Below are 20317 nucleotides of genomic sequence, written 5' to 3' on the forward strand. Positions count from 1 at the left end.
TAGTCATTCCCGAGTTACGTAAAACTCAATGAAGTACGAAGTCCTGGAACGTATCTCTTACGTATGTTGGGGACTTCTGTATTTTTGGATTAACCAGGAAATCGATTATCTAGGATTTATTTTTTACCAGAAAATCAAGAGTTTACTTTACTTCCATTTGAAGTTTACTAAAGAGATACAAAAAGAAAGTGGACCATTATACCTTTACTTATTAGAGCTGATGTTTTGTGTCAATCCTTTAAAAGATGGATCTGTATTAAAAGTGTTTTGGGTTCAAATTTCTAAGAGTTGGCAGTTACACATATGAGCATTTGTGCTCTGCCAGTAGGTTAATATTTTTAAAGCTAGTGATGTTACAACTTTGAATATATAAAACTGAATACTATAACAGTATTAATATTTGTTTCAGTTGCAACAGTTGGGCTTACTCTGTGGCCTGATGCCTGATATGGAACCAACATCAGAACAGTTACATTTGGTTGTCAGTCTTCTGTCTGGAATGGGTGAAGATCCTTATTTAGGTAGAGATCCTTTTGTTATAATTTTTTTTTAGAAACTTCAGTTATTCAAGTTACCATTAAGCTTCTTTTTAATTTCTATAAAAAAAACATAGACATCTATTGAATTTACTTTTGATTCACGTGCCAAGCAATAGTTTCCAAGCGATTTATAGTGCAATTTTCTAGTGTTTTCTAGAGCGATTAGTAGTGCTTTCATAAACCCTCCACAACATCACTGCTAACCCCACTTGAAACATTACTGCTATTGCTAGCAACATACTGCTCTCCTCTTCTGCTGATCACTTGGTCACTGGTTGGCACCGTTCCTGCCTCCACATGGCGGGGCCCGTAACCTGGGAGAAGGAATTCTCTCTTCTAGGGCAAAAAGGAACAACAATGACTTGCAATGAATAGCCATCACTGGAGCACAGGTGGCAAAGTTTTTATCTCTGTCTCAGAACATGAGTTGAATTGTCCGAAGAGACTATGGACAGATAAACAGAATTCAGATATGCTAGCATTTCTTATAATGCACTCACTGTCCACACAACCTGTCGGCAAGCTATCGCCTCTTCTAATACAAAAATGTTTAGAATTGGTTGTTGGATCCTCTAAAATTGTGAAGCGTCTCCAGTCTGGAGACATTCTAATTGAAACATCAAAAACATCACATTCAGAAAAATCATTAACAATTAATGACATTTAACAATATTCCAGTATCAGTTACGCTCTATAACACTCAGAACACCTTTAGAGGCGTTATTAGCGAATGGGACTTGCTGTCTCTGAAGAAGAACTAGTACAAGAGCTTAGCGAACAAAAGGTAACACATGCACGGAGAATAATGACTAAGAAAGATGGGAATCTACTACCAACCAGGTCCATCATTTTAACATTCAGTGCTCTGACACTTCCATTTTCTGTTAAAGCAGTTACTTAAACTGCAAGCTTTGGCCTTACATGTAATACCTTATAAAGTGTAAGGTATTACACCTGGGAAACAGTAATCCCAAAAAAACTTATTCACTTGGTGGAGTTCAACTAAACCCAGTACTGGAGGAAAGGGACTTGGGTGTTACGATACGGTCAGACATGAAATTCTCTGAGCATTGTAAACAGGTTGCAAGGAAGGCCCATGGTGTCCTATCGATGATCTATCGAACTTTTGCAAGTAGAGATAGGGACGTGATAATCCCATTATATAAGGCTTATGTTAGACCACACTTGGAATACTGTGTTCAAGTATGGAGACCGCACCTAAAGAAAGACATCGAGCTTCTTGAAAGGGAGCAAAGAAGGGTAACTCACCTGGTGAGATCGGCAAAAGGGCGTCCTTATGAAGAAAGACTTCGAATATGTGGGTTGCAGAGTTTGGAAACTAGACACCTTAGAGGAGATTTGATTGAGGTGTTTAAGGCTCTGAGAGGCATCAGTAAAATGAATGAGAACAAAATTTTCAAGATTATAAATGATGCTAGAACTAGGGGACATAAATTCAAGTTACGGGGGAAATGTTTAGATTGGACTGCAGGAAGTTTTATTTTAGCCAGCGAGTTATAAATTACTGGAATAAGTTGCCTTCATGGGTGGTAGAGGCCGACAGTTTGGGGAAATTCAAAAGTCATCTGGATAGTACTTTCGGGTAAGGGAAGCGCATAGAATGATAGGTTTAATTTCCTTTTTATTTATTTTTTATTTTATTTTTTTTTATTTATTAATTATTATTTAGTTATTTTATTTATTTATTTTTTTTTTTGTTTTTATCATTGTTTTTTTTTTTTTTTTTTAAGCCATAGGCTTTCTTGCACCATGCAGCCGTTACTAATACTAATACATCCCGCATCATATTCGCTGCTTTAAGTGCCAAAAGTACAGGCATTCTCTTAAATGGAGTGCCGAGGCAAAGCTGTGCATCCTATTTGTGGCTCCAAGGACACTGTGCAGCTTGCACTCCTACTTGCCCAAACTGTAAAGGAAGCCATCCTGCATTTTCTAAAGCGTGTGGCATTTGGAAAACAGAAAAAAAATCCAGAAATATAAAGTGGAGCATAAAGTCAAACCCTGAAGCAAATAAGCAAATACTGCTAACCATGCCTAGCCGATCATACGCATCAGTCACCAGAAACAGCCACTCAGCTGCGACCCAAAACAGATGTCTCCATAGAACCGAACATTTCCTTTACCACTTGAGCTAACATGCAATAAGAAACCTATAGTCAATGAAACCAGCAACACACTGATCAGTATCCCAACTGATGCTATCTCAACCTTGCCTGAAACAACAAAATCAGCTACTATTGAAAACCAGAAGAAAGCGAAACCATTAGCAACATGGAAATGGAGGTTCAGTCAGAGGATGACAACACAGTACTAGAGTTACATGCTAATGATACCATGGATACAGGATGCCCAATCTTTGCCAGAAATGAAAAATCAATGAACAAATTCCTACAATGGAATTACTACGTAGTAATGCAGATGACCTGAATGAATTTCTCATACAAACTAACGCAGTAGGTGTATGTTTACAGGAAACATTTTTATCACCAAAAGTTTCTCTCAAATTCAAAAACTATATTATGTTTAGGCAATACAGGGATTCTGGCACCCCCTGCTCTTGGAGGGGTAGCTATTCTTGTCAAAATACCATACCATCAAGACATCTCCAACTACAAATCTTCTTAGAAGTTGTAGCAGTTCAGATGGCAATGGAAATATCGTTAACCCTTGCATCCATTTACATCCCACCAAATTATCCTTATTCCCAGACTGAACTTGACAATCTTATCATACAACTGCCACCTCCTGTATGTGTACTTGGTGATTCAAACAGACACCGTCCATCGTGAGGATCTTCCACCATGGATAGCAGAGGCCAATTAATTTAATCATTCCTGGATAACCATAATCTAACTGTATTAAACTCTGGCTCTCCAACTCATGTTCAACTACCTACCTATAGGTACAACTTCTGCCATAGATTTATCCATCTGTTCAGCATCTCTTTTTCCAAGCATGGAATGGTTAGTGCTGAATGATCCATTCCACAGTGACCATTTTCTTATCATAAGTTCAATTCAAATGCAGGTTGTGTCATGTTGGAATTTTCACAAAGCAGACTGGAGAAATTATTCTACTTGTGTCCTACTCAGCAACCAGTATGTACAGCAATATACTATCGACAACCAAAATTTCCATTCCAAAATCCGACCAGTGCAAACAGGTACACCAGAACGTGGTGGAATGAAGATTGCTGCTAGAATGAAGATAGCTGGATATCTTAACTGACCAGTAAGTTTGCATATTCCAAGTCCTTTAAGGTTTCTGCATTAAAGGCAGAGCCAGACATGTCATTCCAGGAGGCAAGAAAAGTGTTGAAACATGTAAAGAGTGACAAAACCTTCATATGTTCAGAAGATTGCATGGAAATGTTCCATTGAAACACAAACCGAAATTACCATTCTCCCTAAGGAGTCATTTCCTCCCATCACATAGTATTTATTAAGCCCAGAAAATTGGTGCATTATAGCCTTAGTTGCTAATACCCAATAAAATCCAAACTAAACCAAGCCCAGGAAAACTCACATGGAAAGAAGTCAGTTGCCACTGTTATATCATTACCTCTTTCTTCCCCCCCCACAAAAACCCAGTGTTCAAAATAAATGCAAAAACCTGAAACCCAAGAGGGAAAAAATGGATGGTGAGGTGAAGGAGTTATTCAATGATTCATTTTTGGAACTCTTTGCAGAGGAAGAAATGGGCACAGTCATTCATACTTCCCCAAGATAGATAAATCGAAGGCTAAGAAAGTCAAGATCTTGGCACTTCAGAAGCCAATCAGCAGATCCACCAAGCCCAAATAACAGTAAATTTTTACAGCAAAATTGCTATGGATTTTACAAATAGATGACATTAAGGTTCTCCTGCAAAACCAGTTTGCTTTTGCTTGCAGGAGACATTTAAAGGAAAATTGCAATCCTATATCCTACCCTGCATAGCATTACTACCATTAAGAATGGACCTGCCCTTGGAGGAGTTGCTCTCCTTGTGGGCAACCAAATCCCAATTTATACCATTTACCACCAACATCAAGGTGGTAGCAATTTGCTTTACAGTAAAGTTTTTATTAACAGTCTGGTTTGTCTATTGCCACCTAGGACTGACATACCCCAGACAGACCTTGATAATCTTATTATGCAATTTCCTTCCCCTCTCTTACTTGGAGATTTCAGTGAACATATTACCATGTGACATAGTACAGACATTAATGAAAGAGGATAAGTCTTAGATTATAATCTCAGTGATGATAACCTCTATCTTTTAAATGTGGGAACTAACACCTTTTTCCACATGCCTACACATACAATCTTTGCCATTGATCTTTCTATCTGCTTCTCTTCCCTTCACTTGCTTGGGAAGTGAAGGGAGAAGGGAAGTTTTCACTTCTCTGATAATTTCATTACATAATGGGAGATGACATCTTCCTTTCAGGTTATCTGGTGGAAGATTTGATTAGGCTGACTGGAATGCCTTTCGATATATCTGGCAGAGTATGATACAAGGTCATACATACATCAGAGAAAATATTCTCTCCATGGCCGCAATTGCAATTTCAAAACATCTCCCCATTTTTATTAAAAAATTTTTATTCTGTTATTCTTTCCAATTTTGTGTTCGATCCACCCTCTCTCAGCCTCTTTTGCCATGATAAGGGAGTACTGCAAGGATCTGTTTTGAATCAGCTTCGAAAACTCTAATTTTAAGGGAAGAGGGGGATTTTTAGAAAGAGGCTTTTTTTTTTTTTTTTTTTCCATTTGTAAACATGCACATTGTCCTAGAACTTACATTTTCTATACTACTCAAGTGATACAGATAACATGTGGTGTCCATGCCTCATTCTCTTCACCTAGAGGACAGCTGAGGTATAACTGGTAAATTTTCCTGGATATCATTAGCAATTGTACACAGTGGTGATTTGATTAGGCAAGAGCCACACACATAACAGAATTTGTTGGAGTTGATTTAGCATTAGCATTAGTAGAGGCATTTGATGCAAGAAAGCAAGCTTATGCAGCATCAGCCAAAAAAAAAAAAAACCACTTCCACTTCACCCCTCTGTTCGTTCAAAATACCTGTCCAGCTGAGCCTTAAACTTATTTAGGCTATCAACCTCCCCACAAGGGATGGAAGTCAGTTCCACCAACCAACCACCCGCTGGCTAAAGGCAAATTTCCGCACGTCTATCGTACATCTGTCTTTAATCAATTTGAATTTATGCCCTCTCAGGTGATTTTTCTGAGCAAGAGGAAGAATCCCATCAGCATTGATCATGCTTAAACCATTCAAGGCTTTATACACCTCTATCAGATCACCTCGCTAGTGCCTAGTCTCCAGACACTGTAATTTGCAAAACTTAATACTTTCTTCGTAAGAGCACCCCTTTGTTCCATTCACTAATCTTGTTGCCCTTCTCTGTACTCGTTCCAGCAGCTCTACATCCTTCTTGAAATGAGGCCTCCAGACCTGTATACAGTACTCTAGGTGTGGCCTGACCATCGCCTTATACAATGGAATAATCACCTCCTTATCCCTGCTGGAAAAATTCCTGTATATCATTAACAATACTCCATGAGCTACTCTTGCAGCCCATCTGCACTGCTCAGAGAACTTCATATCTGCCTGCACAACCACCCCCAAGTCCCTTTCATTCTCTACCACTGTCAGTGTAGTACCACAGAGTTGATACGTTGCTCTGGGGTTGCTGTTTCCCATGTGTAGTACTTTACATTTGTCAATGTTAAACTTCATTTGCCACCTCTCAGCCCATCTGCTCAACCTTTCCAGATCCTGTTGCAGCAGCATAGTGTCAGTAGTGTCCTTGACAACCCTGCCAACCTTTGTATCGTCTGCAAACTTGGACATTAAGCCCGATATACCATCATCAATATCATTTATAAATACAGAAAACAATAATGGACCCAACACTGAGCCCTGAGGGACTCCACTAATAACATCAGTCCACGATGAGCAGTGTCCATTGATTACCACTCTCTGTCTTCTCCCCCTCAACCACCCCTTTATCCATAGCAGCAATTTGCCTCCAATGTCACACTGCTCCAATTTGTGTAGCGGTCTTCCATGTGCAACAGTATCAAAAGCCTTTCTAAGATCCAAGTATATAATATCAAAGTTATTCCCTGCATCCAGTTCTTTTGTGACTGCATCATAGTATCCAATCAAGTTGGTCAGGCAAGACTTCCCCTTAACAAAACCATGCTGTGTCTGAGCTATAACTGAAGTCTTGTCTAAATGATCCTGCAGTGCTTCTTTAACCAGTGCCTCCATTAATTTTCCTGGAACAGAAGTTAAGCTCACAGGTCTATAATTACTTGTGTCAGCCTTTGATCCTCCTTTGTGAATTGGGGTCACATTTGCACATTTCCAGTCTATGGGTACCTCCCCTGAGTCCAAGGAAGCTCTCATAATTATGGCTAAGGGTTTGCTTACTTCCTTTGCTGCCTCCTTTAATATAACTGGATAGATCCCATCCACCCCGGGTGCCTTTCTTGTGTTTATCTTCAACAGTTTCTCCTCCACTTTACTCCCAGTTATTTCAAGATTCTGTAGCTTACTGCTAGAGTTGAATTCACCTCTGGCATTCCCCTCGCTGAATAACTCCTCATGTGTGAATGTCGATGCAAAATATTCATTTAGTTTGTTAGCTACCTGAGCAGGATCATCAACAGTTGACCCATCAATATCAAGTGGACCAATCTGATTCATCCCCTTCCTTCTAGAGTTTACATAAGTAAAGAACTCTTTGCTGTTTTTCTTCGCATCCCTTGCCAAGGATCTCTCGTAATCTGCCTTCGCCTGCCTAACCTCCTTTGTAACTTGGTTACAGATCAACTTGTATCTATCATAGGCGTCTGTGTCACGTGTTAATTTGTATGTATCCCATGCATTTTTCTTCTCTGCCATATGCCTCATTAGTTCATCTGACAACCATTTAGGCCTAAACCTTGAACAATATTTCTTAGTTGGTATGTAAAGCCTAGTAGCTTCCAAGATAAGTTCTTTGAATGCTTCCCATTTTGAATTTGCTGTTGGTAACATCATCAGTTGGTCCCACTGTATAGAATTTAAATACTGTCTCAGTCCATCGTAGTCGCCTTTACGGAAGCAATAACCCTTCCCTTTACCCCTAATGGTAGTTACCTCTTTGAGTAAATCCCACTTCAGCACACTGTGATCACTGCCACCTAGTGGTTCATTTATCTGCAGATTCTTAATGCATGAAGAATCACTGCTGATAATCAAATCAAGAGTATTACTCCCTCTAGTTGCCTCCCGAACATGCTGATGTAGAAAACAATCATCCAATAAATCCACAAAAGCCCTGCTAGTGTGTGAGTAACCAGCCCCCAAATTCCAGTCAATATCTGGGAAATTAAAATCTCCCATTATAAGACACTCTGATTTACTGGCCCACTCTATTTCCCTGTACAGTTCCTTATTATACTCATCAGATTTTTACACTCTTGAGGCATAACAATCAATGTATTTCAGTAATTCACTGAATCTTACCTGACACAATTTATAATTAAATTATGAAATAACAAGGATTTAATTATATTCATGTAGGTTGGCTGAATAAGTATGTGAACAATATAATCAGTCTCAACATAAAACTAGACATGCTAAAAACCGAAAACAGATTTGGAATCAACATCCAAAGATCTGTTCTAGTCTACATATTTTTTTATGATGAAAAATACTTGTTGACCTGTGTAATTTGAACAAATTGATTAATAATGTTGTGTGATTACAGGAGATAATTGCCTGAGTCCTCATGCAAAACTGCGAGAAGCACTTTCTTCAAAAGAGTTATTTCTGAAGCACTACTTAGTAAGTATTTTTAGTGCACAATAATTGTATACGCTTTTAGTTTGTAAATAATTCGAAAGTTCTGGTTTATTTGATTGAATAGTGCACTAATTGGAGTACATTGTTGAAACTGTTAATTTGTGGATCCATTTACCTTCCTCCTTTTTCCCCTGTCTGTCTTACATGCATATGCGCGCACTGACCTTAAAATATGTACAATTTCCAAATTTAATAGACACACTGCTTATCATTGCCCCAAGTACCACACATGACACTGACAATTTCTGAGTATTAAAGTTTTCAAACTTACATGCATCTTTAATTTTGCTTTTCAAATTAAAGAAGTTAGCTCACTTAAAATAAAGGAAACACACCTATCTTCTTGTATATATAACTAACTTTATTAATATAAGAATTGCCAACCTTTCCATATTGCTTTGTCGCTGGTGGTACCACTCCTACCTCCACATGGCAGGGTTTAAATCTGGGAAAAGAAACCTGTGCTCTTGTAAGTAAAAATATGTGGCATTGTAGTTCTGGAATCTTAACATATGACTGCCTTGGGTCTATCAAGATATGATTACTGGACCAATATCACAGCCAAAGATCTTACCCAATTTCACTTCTGTCAAAAAAACAGAAAGGTACAGGTACAGCGGGATTAAAGCATTGATATTGAACAGAGTGGAAGATTGGAAAGATATTGCCTCATCTAACAATTCCTTCTATTTCACACTGATGGGAGAACCAGAATACGGTGAAAACGGCACAAGTCCATGGATCCATCCTGCCAGGTATCAACGATGCAGGCTAGTGGCAGTGATATGGTGTGGAGACTGTTTTCATGGTACACATTGGATCCCTTGATATCAGTAAAGCAACATTTTGTTACCACTGGTTATCTGTAAATTATTTCTGACCAGGCACATCTCTTTGTGGCTACAGTGTATTCATCTGAGAATGGTACACTGCAGTCCTGGCACATTATCATATCTTTCATGCAGGATAATGCACCATGTCATTAGGCCAGAATTGAAGAGAACTGGTTCTGAGAACATGAGAGTGAACTCAGCCTACTGCAGTGGCCTCCCAAGGCACCAAATCTGGATCCAATTGAGCGCTTGTAGGATGAGGCGTAACATGCTCTTTCGGGCAAAGAACCATATTAAGCCAATTTGCACCAGCTGTGGGAAGCAGTTGATTCAGTTTTGACCAGTATCCCACTCACGGTTTCAGCACCTTGTTTAGTCTCTGGCATAACAAATGTATGCTGTTCTGGTGATTAAAGAGGGACCTTTCTTTTATTAGGTAGGTTGACCTAATAAAGTGGTTACCCATTGTAAATACTCGTCGTCCTGTAAATCCTTGAATTTGCCAGTTTGCTTTGATTTCAGTTTCACTTTATTTCTGCCTTCTGCTACTCTGATGTCATAAAACTTAACAATTGAAATAACATACACGTATAAGTTATAAATCCAGTTTAATGTAAAAATACAAATGTATATTAACAGGCAGTAGCTTTCGAGACTGGTGTGTCTCTTCATCAACTGAAATTCAAATACAAAAATACAACGGATAAGAGCAATGAGCTGAGTGAGGCACGTTAGTCATGTGCCATTGTTGTTGCACGGACGTGCGCTGCTTTTACTCCACTGATCATCTAGCATTAAAACTGTTGTCTCTAGGATGGGGTGTAGACGTATGCCTTTGTGGCGGTTTATTGTTATTATTATTATTATTGTTATTATTAACAGCTACAAAACAGCAAACAACGTGCCTGAGGGTGCAGCTACAAAGAATTATTACATAGCTTCAAAAAGCTTGGAGTATACATTTCCCAAAGTAAAGAAAAAAGTATATGTCCAGATAAAATAAACTAAATAAATAAAAGGACTCATCCGTCCTATTTAAGTGAACAGGCAGAGCACTGGTATTTCTTCACACACAATCAGAGTCTTAGAACTTAAAAGAAGAGTCTATTTTAAGTCAGGTACCGGATGAGGTTAGCAATTTCAGTTGCCTCTTGAAGTGTCCGGGGGTACCAAATATCTCAATATTTGCTTTGTTCATTGATCTTGCAGTCCTGTTGTAGAAGTTGTAGTATCCATAATTTGTTCTCGCATAGGATGGTTTCAGTAGTGGATGGTTTCTTAGCGCTCTTGTCGGAGCGTTGAAATTTATTTGTGAGACGAGATGAGGGCAATTCAGGGTACCATTTATTAGTTGGTTAAGTAGGAGTAAATCGGCTTTATCTCTTCTTTTTTCCAGCGTTTCGAGTCCAAAGAATACACACCACTCTTGGTAGGATTTCTCATAGTATTCAAGGCCACTTTTAAAGCAAACGTACTGGATTGCTCTCTTTTGAATATTTTCAATTTCTAATTTTTGGTACGCAACATGTGGGGACCAGACCTGTGAGGCAAATTCTAGGGCTGGCCTAACATAGATTTTGTAAAGAAAGATGAAAAGTGCCAACTGATTGAAGTCTCGGTTAATTCTTTTCAGGAAACCTAGTTTTTTGCTAGCTGCCTTTACAATGTTAGAGACATGGACATCAAAGGAAAATGATTCTTTAATAAAGATACCTAAATTTTTGGCTGTACTAACTTTTTTGATTGCCTTGTTGTTGATACAATAAGAAAAATTAAGTTTGTTTTTCTTGTGTGCATTAGCAAAGCTCATCAGCTCACACTTGTTTTCATTGACTGCCATTTTGTTCTCCTTCAGCCACTGAATAACTCGTTGAAGAGCTTCGTTTAGGATGATGCAGTCATTGGTACTGCGAATTACTTTATAGATTTTTATGTCGTCTGCAAATACGTTGATCTTGATTTGGTAGGCTCCAAGGGTGCTTGGCAGGTCGTTGATGTAGATAAGAAATAATAGCGGGCCTAAGGATGAACCCTGTGGGACACCAATTTCAGGACTGAAAGGATATGAGGTTTGACCTTTAAATGTCACGGACATTTCTCTACCTTCCAAGTAGTTTTCAATCCAGTTTAGTGCTTGTCCTCTGAGACCATAGTGATGCAGTTTGTTGATTAGTCTCTGATGGACTACCTTGTCGAAGGCTTTGCTTAAGTCAAGGAAGATGGAGTCGACTTGTTTTCCTTCGTCAAGCGCCTGGGATATGTTCGAAACAAACGAGATCATATCTGTGCAGGTGGAACGACCCTTGATAAATCCGTGAGAGTAATCTGACAAATTAAGTTTCATAAAGTTAAATAGCTGCTTCATTACAATGGATTCAATTATCTTTGAGAGTGTATTCAATTGACAAACTGGTCTGTAATTGTTGGGTGAGGATGGGTCTCCTTTTTTGTAAAGAGGGGTAACAATGGCCTTTTTCAGTTGAACTGGATAGATTCCACTCTCAAATACCAGTTTTATTAAGTGAAGTAATGGCTTTATAAGTGTAGTTCCACATTTTTTCCATAAGACAGTAGGGATACCGTCCGGGCCTCGTGTGAGATCCTTTTTCATACTATGGATTGTGCTCAATAATTCTGCTTGGTTTATTTCAAATACTGTTAGGGTATCAATGTAGTTGAGAGGAAAATTTTCGTTACCTTCCGTCCCGTCATCTGCTGTATCTGTTTTGTAAATTTCTTCAAAGCTGCTAGCAAGGTAGTCTGCCTCAGACAAAGATGACAATTCACTGGGAATATCTAGCGTGTTTACAGCCGCATTTTGATTTTTTGCTTTGAAATAGCTGAATATAGGCTTCATATCTTTTGCCTCGAAGACTCTTCTTTCGACAAAACACAGGTATTTGTTGTAGTCCTGTTTTAATGTCGTTTTAACCTGTCTTCTTAAGGAGGAATATTTATTGTAAAGGCATATTTCTTTATTTGTCTTAAACCTACTATGCATTTTTCGTTTTTTTGCCAGTAGGGATTTTAGTTCCTTAGAGAACCAGTGTGGGTAGTTTGTATCAGGAACACTATAGCATGGAACAAGGTTGTTAGTTACTTCATTAATGATTTGGTAAAAGCAGTCCAGTGCTTCTTGAGGATCATTGATTTTTAATAGTAATTCCCAATTACAGTTTTTAAATGCATAATTCATATCAGGCCATTTCACTTTATTGAAATTGAGCTTCTGTTTTTGTTCTAAATCCGTATTTTTAACTGATCTCTTCTTGATGGAAAAAGCCACAGGAATGTGATCTGATTTGAAAAGATTAGTTGGCTTAAAGACCACCAAAGGAAAGTTGGTGAAGACTAAATCCAAGTAGCTTTCATTTCTAGTTGGAAATTCACAGATCTGATTCAAATTTAGAGAGTTGAAAATTTTTTGAAATCTACCCTTAAGTGTCCAGACATTAGTTGGATTGGCATTACATCCATTATAGGCATGTGGCATATTAAAGTCCCCTAAAACAATTAAATGGTCTATTCCCAGATGTTGATCAAGAATTTGGTCGATAGTGTTCTCAAATTCCGTCATAAGAGTGTTATCTACAGGTGGTGGAAGGTAGACAAGCATAACATAGCAGATATAAGAGCCACTGCCCAGTTGGAGAAAAATTCCTTCAATGTTAGCCAAGACTTTGATTTTTGAGATAGGAATTTGGATATTGCCTTTGGATTGTTTAATATGTTAAGTGACTCTAGCCATAGGTGGTGGCGAAAGTGTCGTGAGTGGTCTACTATTTCAAAGTCACGTTTGGGATCAAGATCGTGGTTGGTGGCCCAAAAATGTTGCGCGACTGCGGACTGGTCAGTTTCGGCAAGCCGGATTGCTCTGTCATGTTCCGTAAGGCGATCTTGGAGACGCCTTGATGTTTCTCCTATGTAGCAACTGTCACAGTCTCTACAGGTGATGCGATATACTACATTGCTGCGGCGTAAGATAGGTGTGACAGGGGTCTTCACACTGGAGACAAGTGAACATAGGTTTCTGCAGGGTAACTGCACGCTTTTGATGTTGTAATTTCTGAGGATTTTTGAGATCCGTCCTGACACGTCTGGATAATAGGGAATGTAGGCGGACGATATATACCGTCTTGGTTCGGTGGTCTTGGGTGGGATGTGAGTTCTTGTGCCTGTAATAGGCACCTGCCTAGCACATGGGATGGGTAACCACATTTGGTTAGGTCCGCCTTCACACGGGAGATCTCGTTACGCCTAATTGTATCAGTGCTGGAATGGCTCCAATCCCTGGAGAATAGGGTGCAGGCAGTGCTATTGAGATGACTTGGTGCGTGGCCGGATCTGTAGTTAGTGAATTGACCACACCACATAGGTTTGCAGTACAGTAATACCCCGACTTACGCGAACTCGGAGTTACGCGGTTCTTGATTTTTTCGTTTGGCAACGCTGCCGCCCACTATCTTCAAGGTCGTTTTTCATATGTTATCGATATACGGTGCGACGGCGGAGAATGAGAGCGAAAGATGAACAAAATTCAACTTTGCTGCTTTTATGTTTTTTATATCAGTGAAGGGGAAACACATTTCACCATAATAACGTAAAAACCAACACAATTCCTGCAATTAGATCGAGTTTACTACCAGTTTATAACAGATTTCACTAGCAGAAACACAACTGGATTTTTATTGTTTTATGGTAGTAACCCCCAGAAATGTGAGGTGTTAATAGTGTATCTCTGCCTTTATGGTGTTGTTTATTCAGTTGCTACATGCGCGCAGCTTTGTTTATGCGTATCAAGCGTGCCTCCTCGTTTTGTAATTGTGCTTTATTCCCTAAAAATGAGTAAAATACTTAATTAAAAGGTGTGAAAAGGAAGCGTCCTGGTGAAGACACTGCAGATTCAGAGAGAAAAAGAAAAGCAATTATCGACAAACAGAGGCGGACTGGGTCAAAAATTCTTACCCGGGAAAATTTATAGTGGCCTCATACTATGGTTTATGGCCAAAATCACACCGGCCCACCGGGGTTTCCCCAGTAAGGTTTATGGCCAGTCCGCCTCTGTCGATAGAGAAAAAATATGAAATTGGTGAAATGAAAGACCATGTGATATTGCATGTGCTACAGGCCTAAATGAAGCAACGGCGAAAAGCACACGACAATTGCAAACTTGACAGGTTGAAAATTGAAAAGGGCTTAAAAATTTTAGAAAACATAGACTCCAACGAAGAACGCGTTATAGCTACAAAGCAAGGAATAAAAAAATTATTAGCTTGCTACGAAGAAATTCTGCTTGAAAAAAAGAAGGCGCTGTGTCGTCAGACGAATTTGTTAGATTTTATGAAGCCATCGACATCGAAATAACTTTTTTACGTAAGTCATTTGTTTTTTTAATACATATTTTGTATTAAATTGTATAAAGAACTGCAATTTTATTAATATTTTTCTTCCAAACTAGAGTTTTTGTTAGTCCTTGGTCCCAATTAAGCAAAATTTATATGTATTTATATGCAAAGTTGTACCCCGACTTACGCGAATTCGACTTAAGTGATTTTCGTCAGACCCACCTATCACGTAACTTCGGGGTATTACTGTATACTGAAGTCTCTAGATGTGGGCCTACGCGATGCACTAGGACATCCAGGAACGGGAGCGCATTGTTGACCTCTAACTCTATGGTGAACTTGATGAAATTAGATAGGGAGTTGAGGTATTCCAGTAGTGCTGTTTCAGAGCCACGTGGTATTACAGTAAAAATATCGTCAACGTATCTACACCATGTTGTAATAGGTGTAGATGGGTTCTGGTGTATCCGCTCCTCCAGATCTTCCATGGCGATGTTGACTACTACGAAACTAACAGGGGCACCCATAGCAGTGCCATGTACCTGCTGATAGACTGAATCCTGAAAAGTGAAGATGCTGCTTGATAAGCATATATTGAGGGCGGTACAGATGTCATCAGTGAATAGTGATGTCCTGGATTGGAGGCTTAAGTCGTTCTCGAGGAGCCTTCTGGCGCAGTTCACGGCCTGTTGGACGGGAATTGAAGTGAATAAAGAAATCACATCAAATGATGCCATGACGGTGTTGTCAGGGATTGACAGGCCCTTAATGAGGCGGATGAATTCACTGCTATTTTTAACGGTGTGTGAGGTATTTCCTACAAGAGGTGAGAGGAGGCTCGTGATATGTTTTGACAGTTCATACGTTGGGGCACTGCAGCACGACACTATTGGTCTGAGGGGAATACCCAGTTTGTGGATCTTTGGTAATCCATAGAAATTACAACATCAAATGTGTGCAGTTACCCTGCAGAAACCTACGTTCACTTGTCTCCAGTGTGAAGACCCCTGTCACACCTGTCTTACGCAGCAGTGTAGTATATCGCATCACCTGTAGAGACTGTGACAGTTGCTACATAGGAGAAACATCAAGGCGTCTCCAAGATCGCCTTACGGAACATGACAGAGCAATCCGGCTTGCTGAAACTGACCAGTCCGCAGTTGCGCAACATTTTTGGGCCACCAACCACGATCTTGATCCCAAATGTGACTTTGAAATAGTAGACCACTCACGACACTTTCGACACCACCTATGGCTAGAGTCACTTAACATATTAAACAATCCAAAGGCAATAAACCGCCACAAAGGCATACGTCTACACCCCATCCTAGAGACAACCGTTTTAATGCTAGATGATCAGTGGAGTAAAAGCAGCGCACGTCCATGCAACAACAATGGCACATGACTAACGTGCCTCACTCAGCTCATTGCACTTATCCGTTGTATTTTTGTATTTGAATTTCAGTTGATGAAGAGACACGCCAGTCTCGAAAGCTACTGCCTGTTAGTATATATTTGTATTTTTACATTAAACTGGATTTATAACTTATACATGTATGTTATTTCAACCATGGACACCAGTACACCAGGCCCATTCGTTACTAAACTTAACAATTGCAAATTTACTTTGATAAAAGCACGATGATGGTGATTTTCAAAAATCAACAATTCAAAATAAATAATTATTTATTTGTGTTTTTTTTAGGAAAGTTGTCTTCACAAACTTTAGTAAAAAGCTCTTCTGATAATTGCATTGGTGAATTCTCCTCTGCTATCTGACTTGAGTACTGTATATTAAGCACTCTGAATATTCTACCTAGACAACCTTGTGGGAATTGCAGATATATATCCCCTATGCCAGGGGTCAGCAACCTTTTTTTGAGTGAAGATCCATTTTTGATCTAATTAAAAAAAAAAGCGAATCCAAAGAGCCACACCTCAGCTCGGAGAGTGGGGGGGGGGATTGTTTTTTAAGAAATGGAATAGAGTAGGAAGGTGTTTTATTAAAAAAATATATATTACATAATTTGTAACACATATATTATAAAAATATATTTTTCAAATATCATTTATTAATAGTGAAAAAACATAACAAACGTCTAATTAGGTACAAATTAATGTGACTTTTGCTGCTGAACTTCTTGAGCTATTCTCTCAACATCAGGCGAATATGCCGTAATTTTCATCTTTAAACATGCTGAGAGTCTCCCATTGTTCAGACAGTTTCTTGATTTATTTTTAAAATAGTTCAAGTTCAAAAATATTTGCCCACAGAAATATGTCAAACCAAAAAACTAAGCAAGTCTAAATGCAAATATTTTAAAATTTATATACTTGTCCAGTAAGCTATTCCGCACATCGAACACAATTTGGTCTTGCATTTTCAACTCATCTATCGCTGTCCATTTGTGTAGAATTGCAAGGGCAGCATTTTGCCTCTCCAAATCCTCATTTTCAGTTTTGAGGCATTTTAGTCTTGCACTCCACATGTCCTTGATTTTTAAGTTCTCTAACTCCATTTCAAATTGTGCTTCATGTGAGCTAAAAGTTAGAGCCACAGGTTGCCACCCCTGCCCTGTGCATTTATTTAAAAATGGGAAAACAAGTAATCAGATAGTGTATAAAAGGAAGCAGTGATAATTCACTAGATTTGCAATGATAATTCCTGCTTCTTTCACTTTCCATTTTTAAAAAAGGGCATTGTGAAGATAGATCTCCTATTCCCATAATGTACCAGAGCACATAATGTACAGTGCTTCAACATAATGGAAAGGAATTCTCAAATGCAGTTATCAGGCAGGCTTTTACCTATGTGAACTGTTAAGTGCTAGGATTTACTGTATCAGTTCTGTAAAAGTTCAAAATAAAGTGAAATTGATATTTCAGACTTTTACCAAAGCAAATTGGTAAATAGTAGTAGTGGCATGTGATGCAAGAAAGCAATTGTATGAGCTTATGCAGCATCAGCCAAAAAAAAAAAAAAAAAAAAATCACACCATTCCCTCCAAATGCGTGTCCAGTTCCTCCTTAAATTTATTTAACCTATCAACTTCCACAACGACAGATGGAAGTTTGTTCCAGCAATTAACCACCCGCTGGTTAAAGGCAAATTTCTGCATATCTATTCTACATCTGTCTTTTCTTAATTTGAATTTATGCCCTCTTAGGTTCGTAATCTGAACAAGTGGAAGGAGCCCATCAGAATTCAGCGTGCTCAACCCATTCAAGGCCTTATACACCTCAATCAGATCACTGTGCAGGTGCCTAGTCTCCAGCCACTGCAATTTGCAGAACTTAAGCCTCTCTTGGTAAGAGGATCCCTTCATTCCCCTCACTAATCTTGTTGCCCTTCTCTGTGTACACACTCAAGCAAATCTACATCCTTCCTAAAATGAGGCCTCCAGACCTGTATGCAGTACTCAAGGCGTGGCCTGACCATTGCCTTATACAGAGGGACAATCACCTCCTTTTCTCTGCTAGCAAAATAGCATACATACATACATACAGCCATTATCACAAAATATCTTATGAAGACAAAAGATTTGATAACATATCCCTCTGCCTTTGTACTAGGAGATCTGAATATACATTACCCTTTATGTGGAAATACAAATACCAACTGTGAAGAGATCAAAATATGGAAAAATTGATCATCCAAACCAGTCTGTCTCCAGTAAATGATGGGACACACACACGTGCACGCATACACATACCGTCAGGACATTACATTAAACTCCACTCAACCGAGATCACTTTCCACATTAGGTAATTATTTCTCTGAGTTGCTGCCAGCTTCATTGAGAATTCAAACAGAAAATATGCACAGCAGTTTGTAAAAATTAGGGAAAGCTAGTAAGACTAGACTAACAAGTTATGAATTTAGAAACACTGGACTTGGCAGTAATGAATGTCACAGGTAAGCTAATTCGGGCAGCGAAGAAACAGTATCAAAAACATTTGCACAATTCCTGATACATTCCAATTCAGAGTTGAATGAGTACTTTACTCAAGCTGAACAGGAGAAATAAAAAACTTGGAGTATTTAAAAATCTTACTATAGATAACTTTTACTGTTTAAGGAAGTGAAAGTAAAGTAAATCAGGTGAGTAGCAGAAGAGCTTCCTGGGTCAGATTCACCCCAAGACTACCAGGACCACAGTAACCCATAGTCTGGAACCGAATGGGAAAGATCAATGGCAAGTACCAGAATAATCTATGACCATTACTAAACTGGAAAGGACAAGTTATTGTGGATATCAAGGAACTAACTAGTCTATGGATGACTTTTATAGATCTACTTTCCAAAAATGTAAATAAATTAAATAAGTTCAGCTTGAATTTCTCTGCAAAAATTTTTGTACAATACAGACTCACTATGCTCACTTTAGGATTCATTTTAAGTCTAGAAAGTGTTCCCTGAAAATTTTAGATTTAAAAATGAATCCTAAAGCAGGTTTGAAATTTCCTAATTAATGATTTCCTAATTGTTAGGATTGTTGAGCTAATTGGATCTCTTATGTAATTGTTGCTTAGAACCAGAAAATGAAGAATTTTTCAGTATTCACATGGTGATAAGTGTTTAATTTTAACTTGAATTCACTTATGAAATGCATTTGTTAAAACCTTGTCATTCTCTGTTTTGACGTCAGGAAGGTATAAAAGGTAACCCAAGAAGGTATAGGATGCTAAAAATAGCATTACAGAATTTTTCTTGACATATGCAAACAACTTTAGACTAAGAGAGAGATATATATTATTTATCCAGAACTTTTTTTGCAACACCAAATGTTCCAGTTCATGCATACCACACTCAAAAGTTTTTACACTGTAGAAAGGGATCCCATGAGGATCAGTTCTAACATTCATCATCAGCCATTTCAATCCACTTCAGGATGAACGCCTCTCCAGCAACTTTCCAGTACCTTCTGTTTTGTGCAATGGTCATTGTGTCTTCGAACTATGTGTCCTGCCCAAGACCAATTTAGTTGTTTAGTTTTGATAAGAATGTCCTTTATTTGAGATTTCTGTCTAATCCAGGTGTTTCTCTTATCTAACAGTCTAATTCCTAATATAATTCGTTCCATTCTTCGCTGTGTAGTTCTTAGCTTCTCTTCCATTCTTTTGGTGAGTGTCCAAGTTTCACTTCCATAAGTCATGGTGGGGAGTATACATTGGTTCATTATTTTACGTTTCAGACATATTGGGATATTGCTGCTCAGTATGTGACTATATTTCCTGAATGCTATCCATCCAAAATTTATTCTTCTCTTGACTTCCAGCCATTTATCATTACTACAGCTAATGACTTGTCCCAGATAAGTATATGAACCCGCCTTTTCATTTACTCCTTTCTGTGGCATGCTTGTTCATCATTACTTTTGTTTTTGCCATATTCATCTTGAGTCCGAAATCCTTACTAGCTCTGCATAACTGATTAAGATTTTCCTCCAATTCTTTGGGATTGTGGCTTATGATCACAATGTCACCTGCAAATCATAAATGGTTTAGGTGCTCTCCTTTCACATTGACTCCTTTCCGCAACCAGCCTAATCTTCTGAAAGCTTCCTCAAGGACAGCAGTAACTTCAGAGATAGTCTTTTCCTGTCGAACTCCTTTTTCAATTTTAAATTTGCTACTCTCTTCTCCAGTGGGCTCCAAACTTTTTTGGTCACGCACCCTTATTTTACATAAAAGGATGACATCACTGACATTA

General features: G+C 38.6%; 1 protein-coding gene across 1 annotated transcript in view; it reads left to right on the forward strand.

Annotated features, from left to right (window-relative positions):
- The window catches only part of SIDL (SIDL trafficking protein particle complex subunit 10), a 322468-nt gene that overhangs the window by 166173 nt on the left and 135978 nt on the right, over positions 1-20317 (forward strand). Inside the window, exons 9-10 of the mRNA XM_090388069.1 lie at positions 410-521; positions 8332-8408. Coding sequence (XP_090244195.1) covers positions 410-521; positions 8332-8408 — 189 coding nt within the window. The remainder of the gene's footprint in view (positions 1-409; positions 522-8331; positions 8409-20317) is intronic.

Source organism: Mastigoproctus giganteus, chromosome 13 (genome assembly GCF_048544385.1).
Source record: "Mastigoproctus giganteus isolate SK-2022 chromosome 13, ASM4854438v1, whole genome shotgun sequence".
NCBI classification, from domain to species: Eukaryota; Metazoa; Arthropoda; class Arachnida; order Uropygi; family Thelyphonidae; genus Mastigoproctus; species Mastigoproctus giganteus.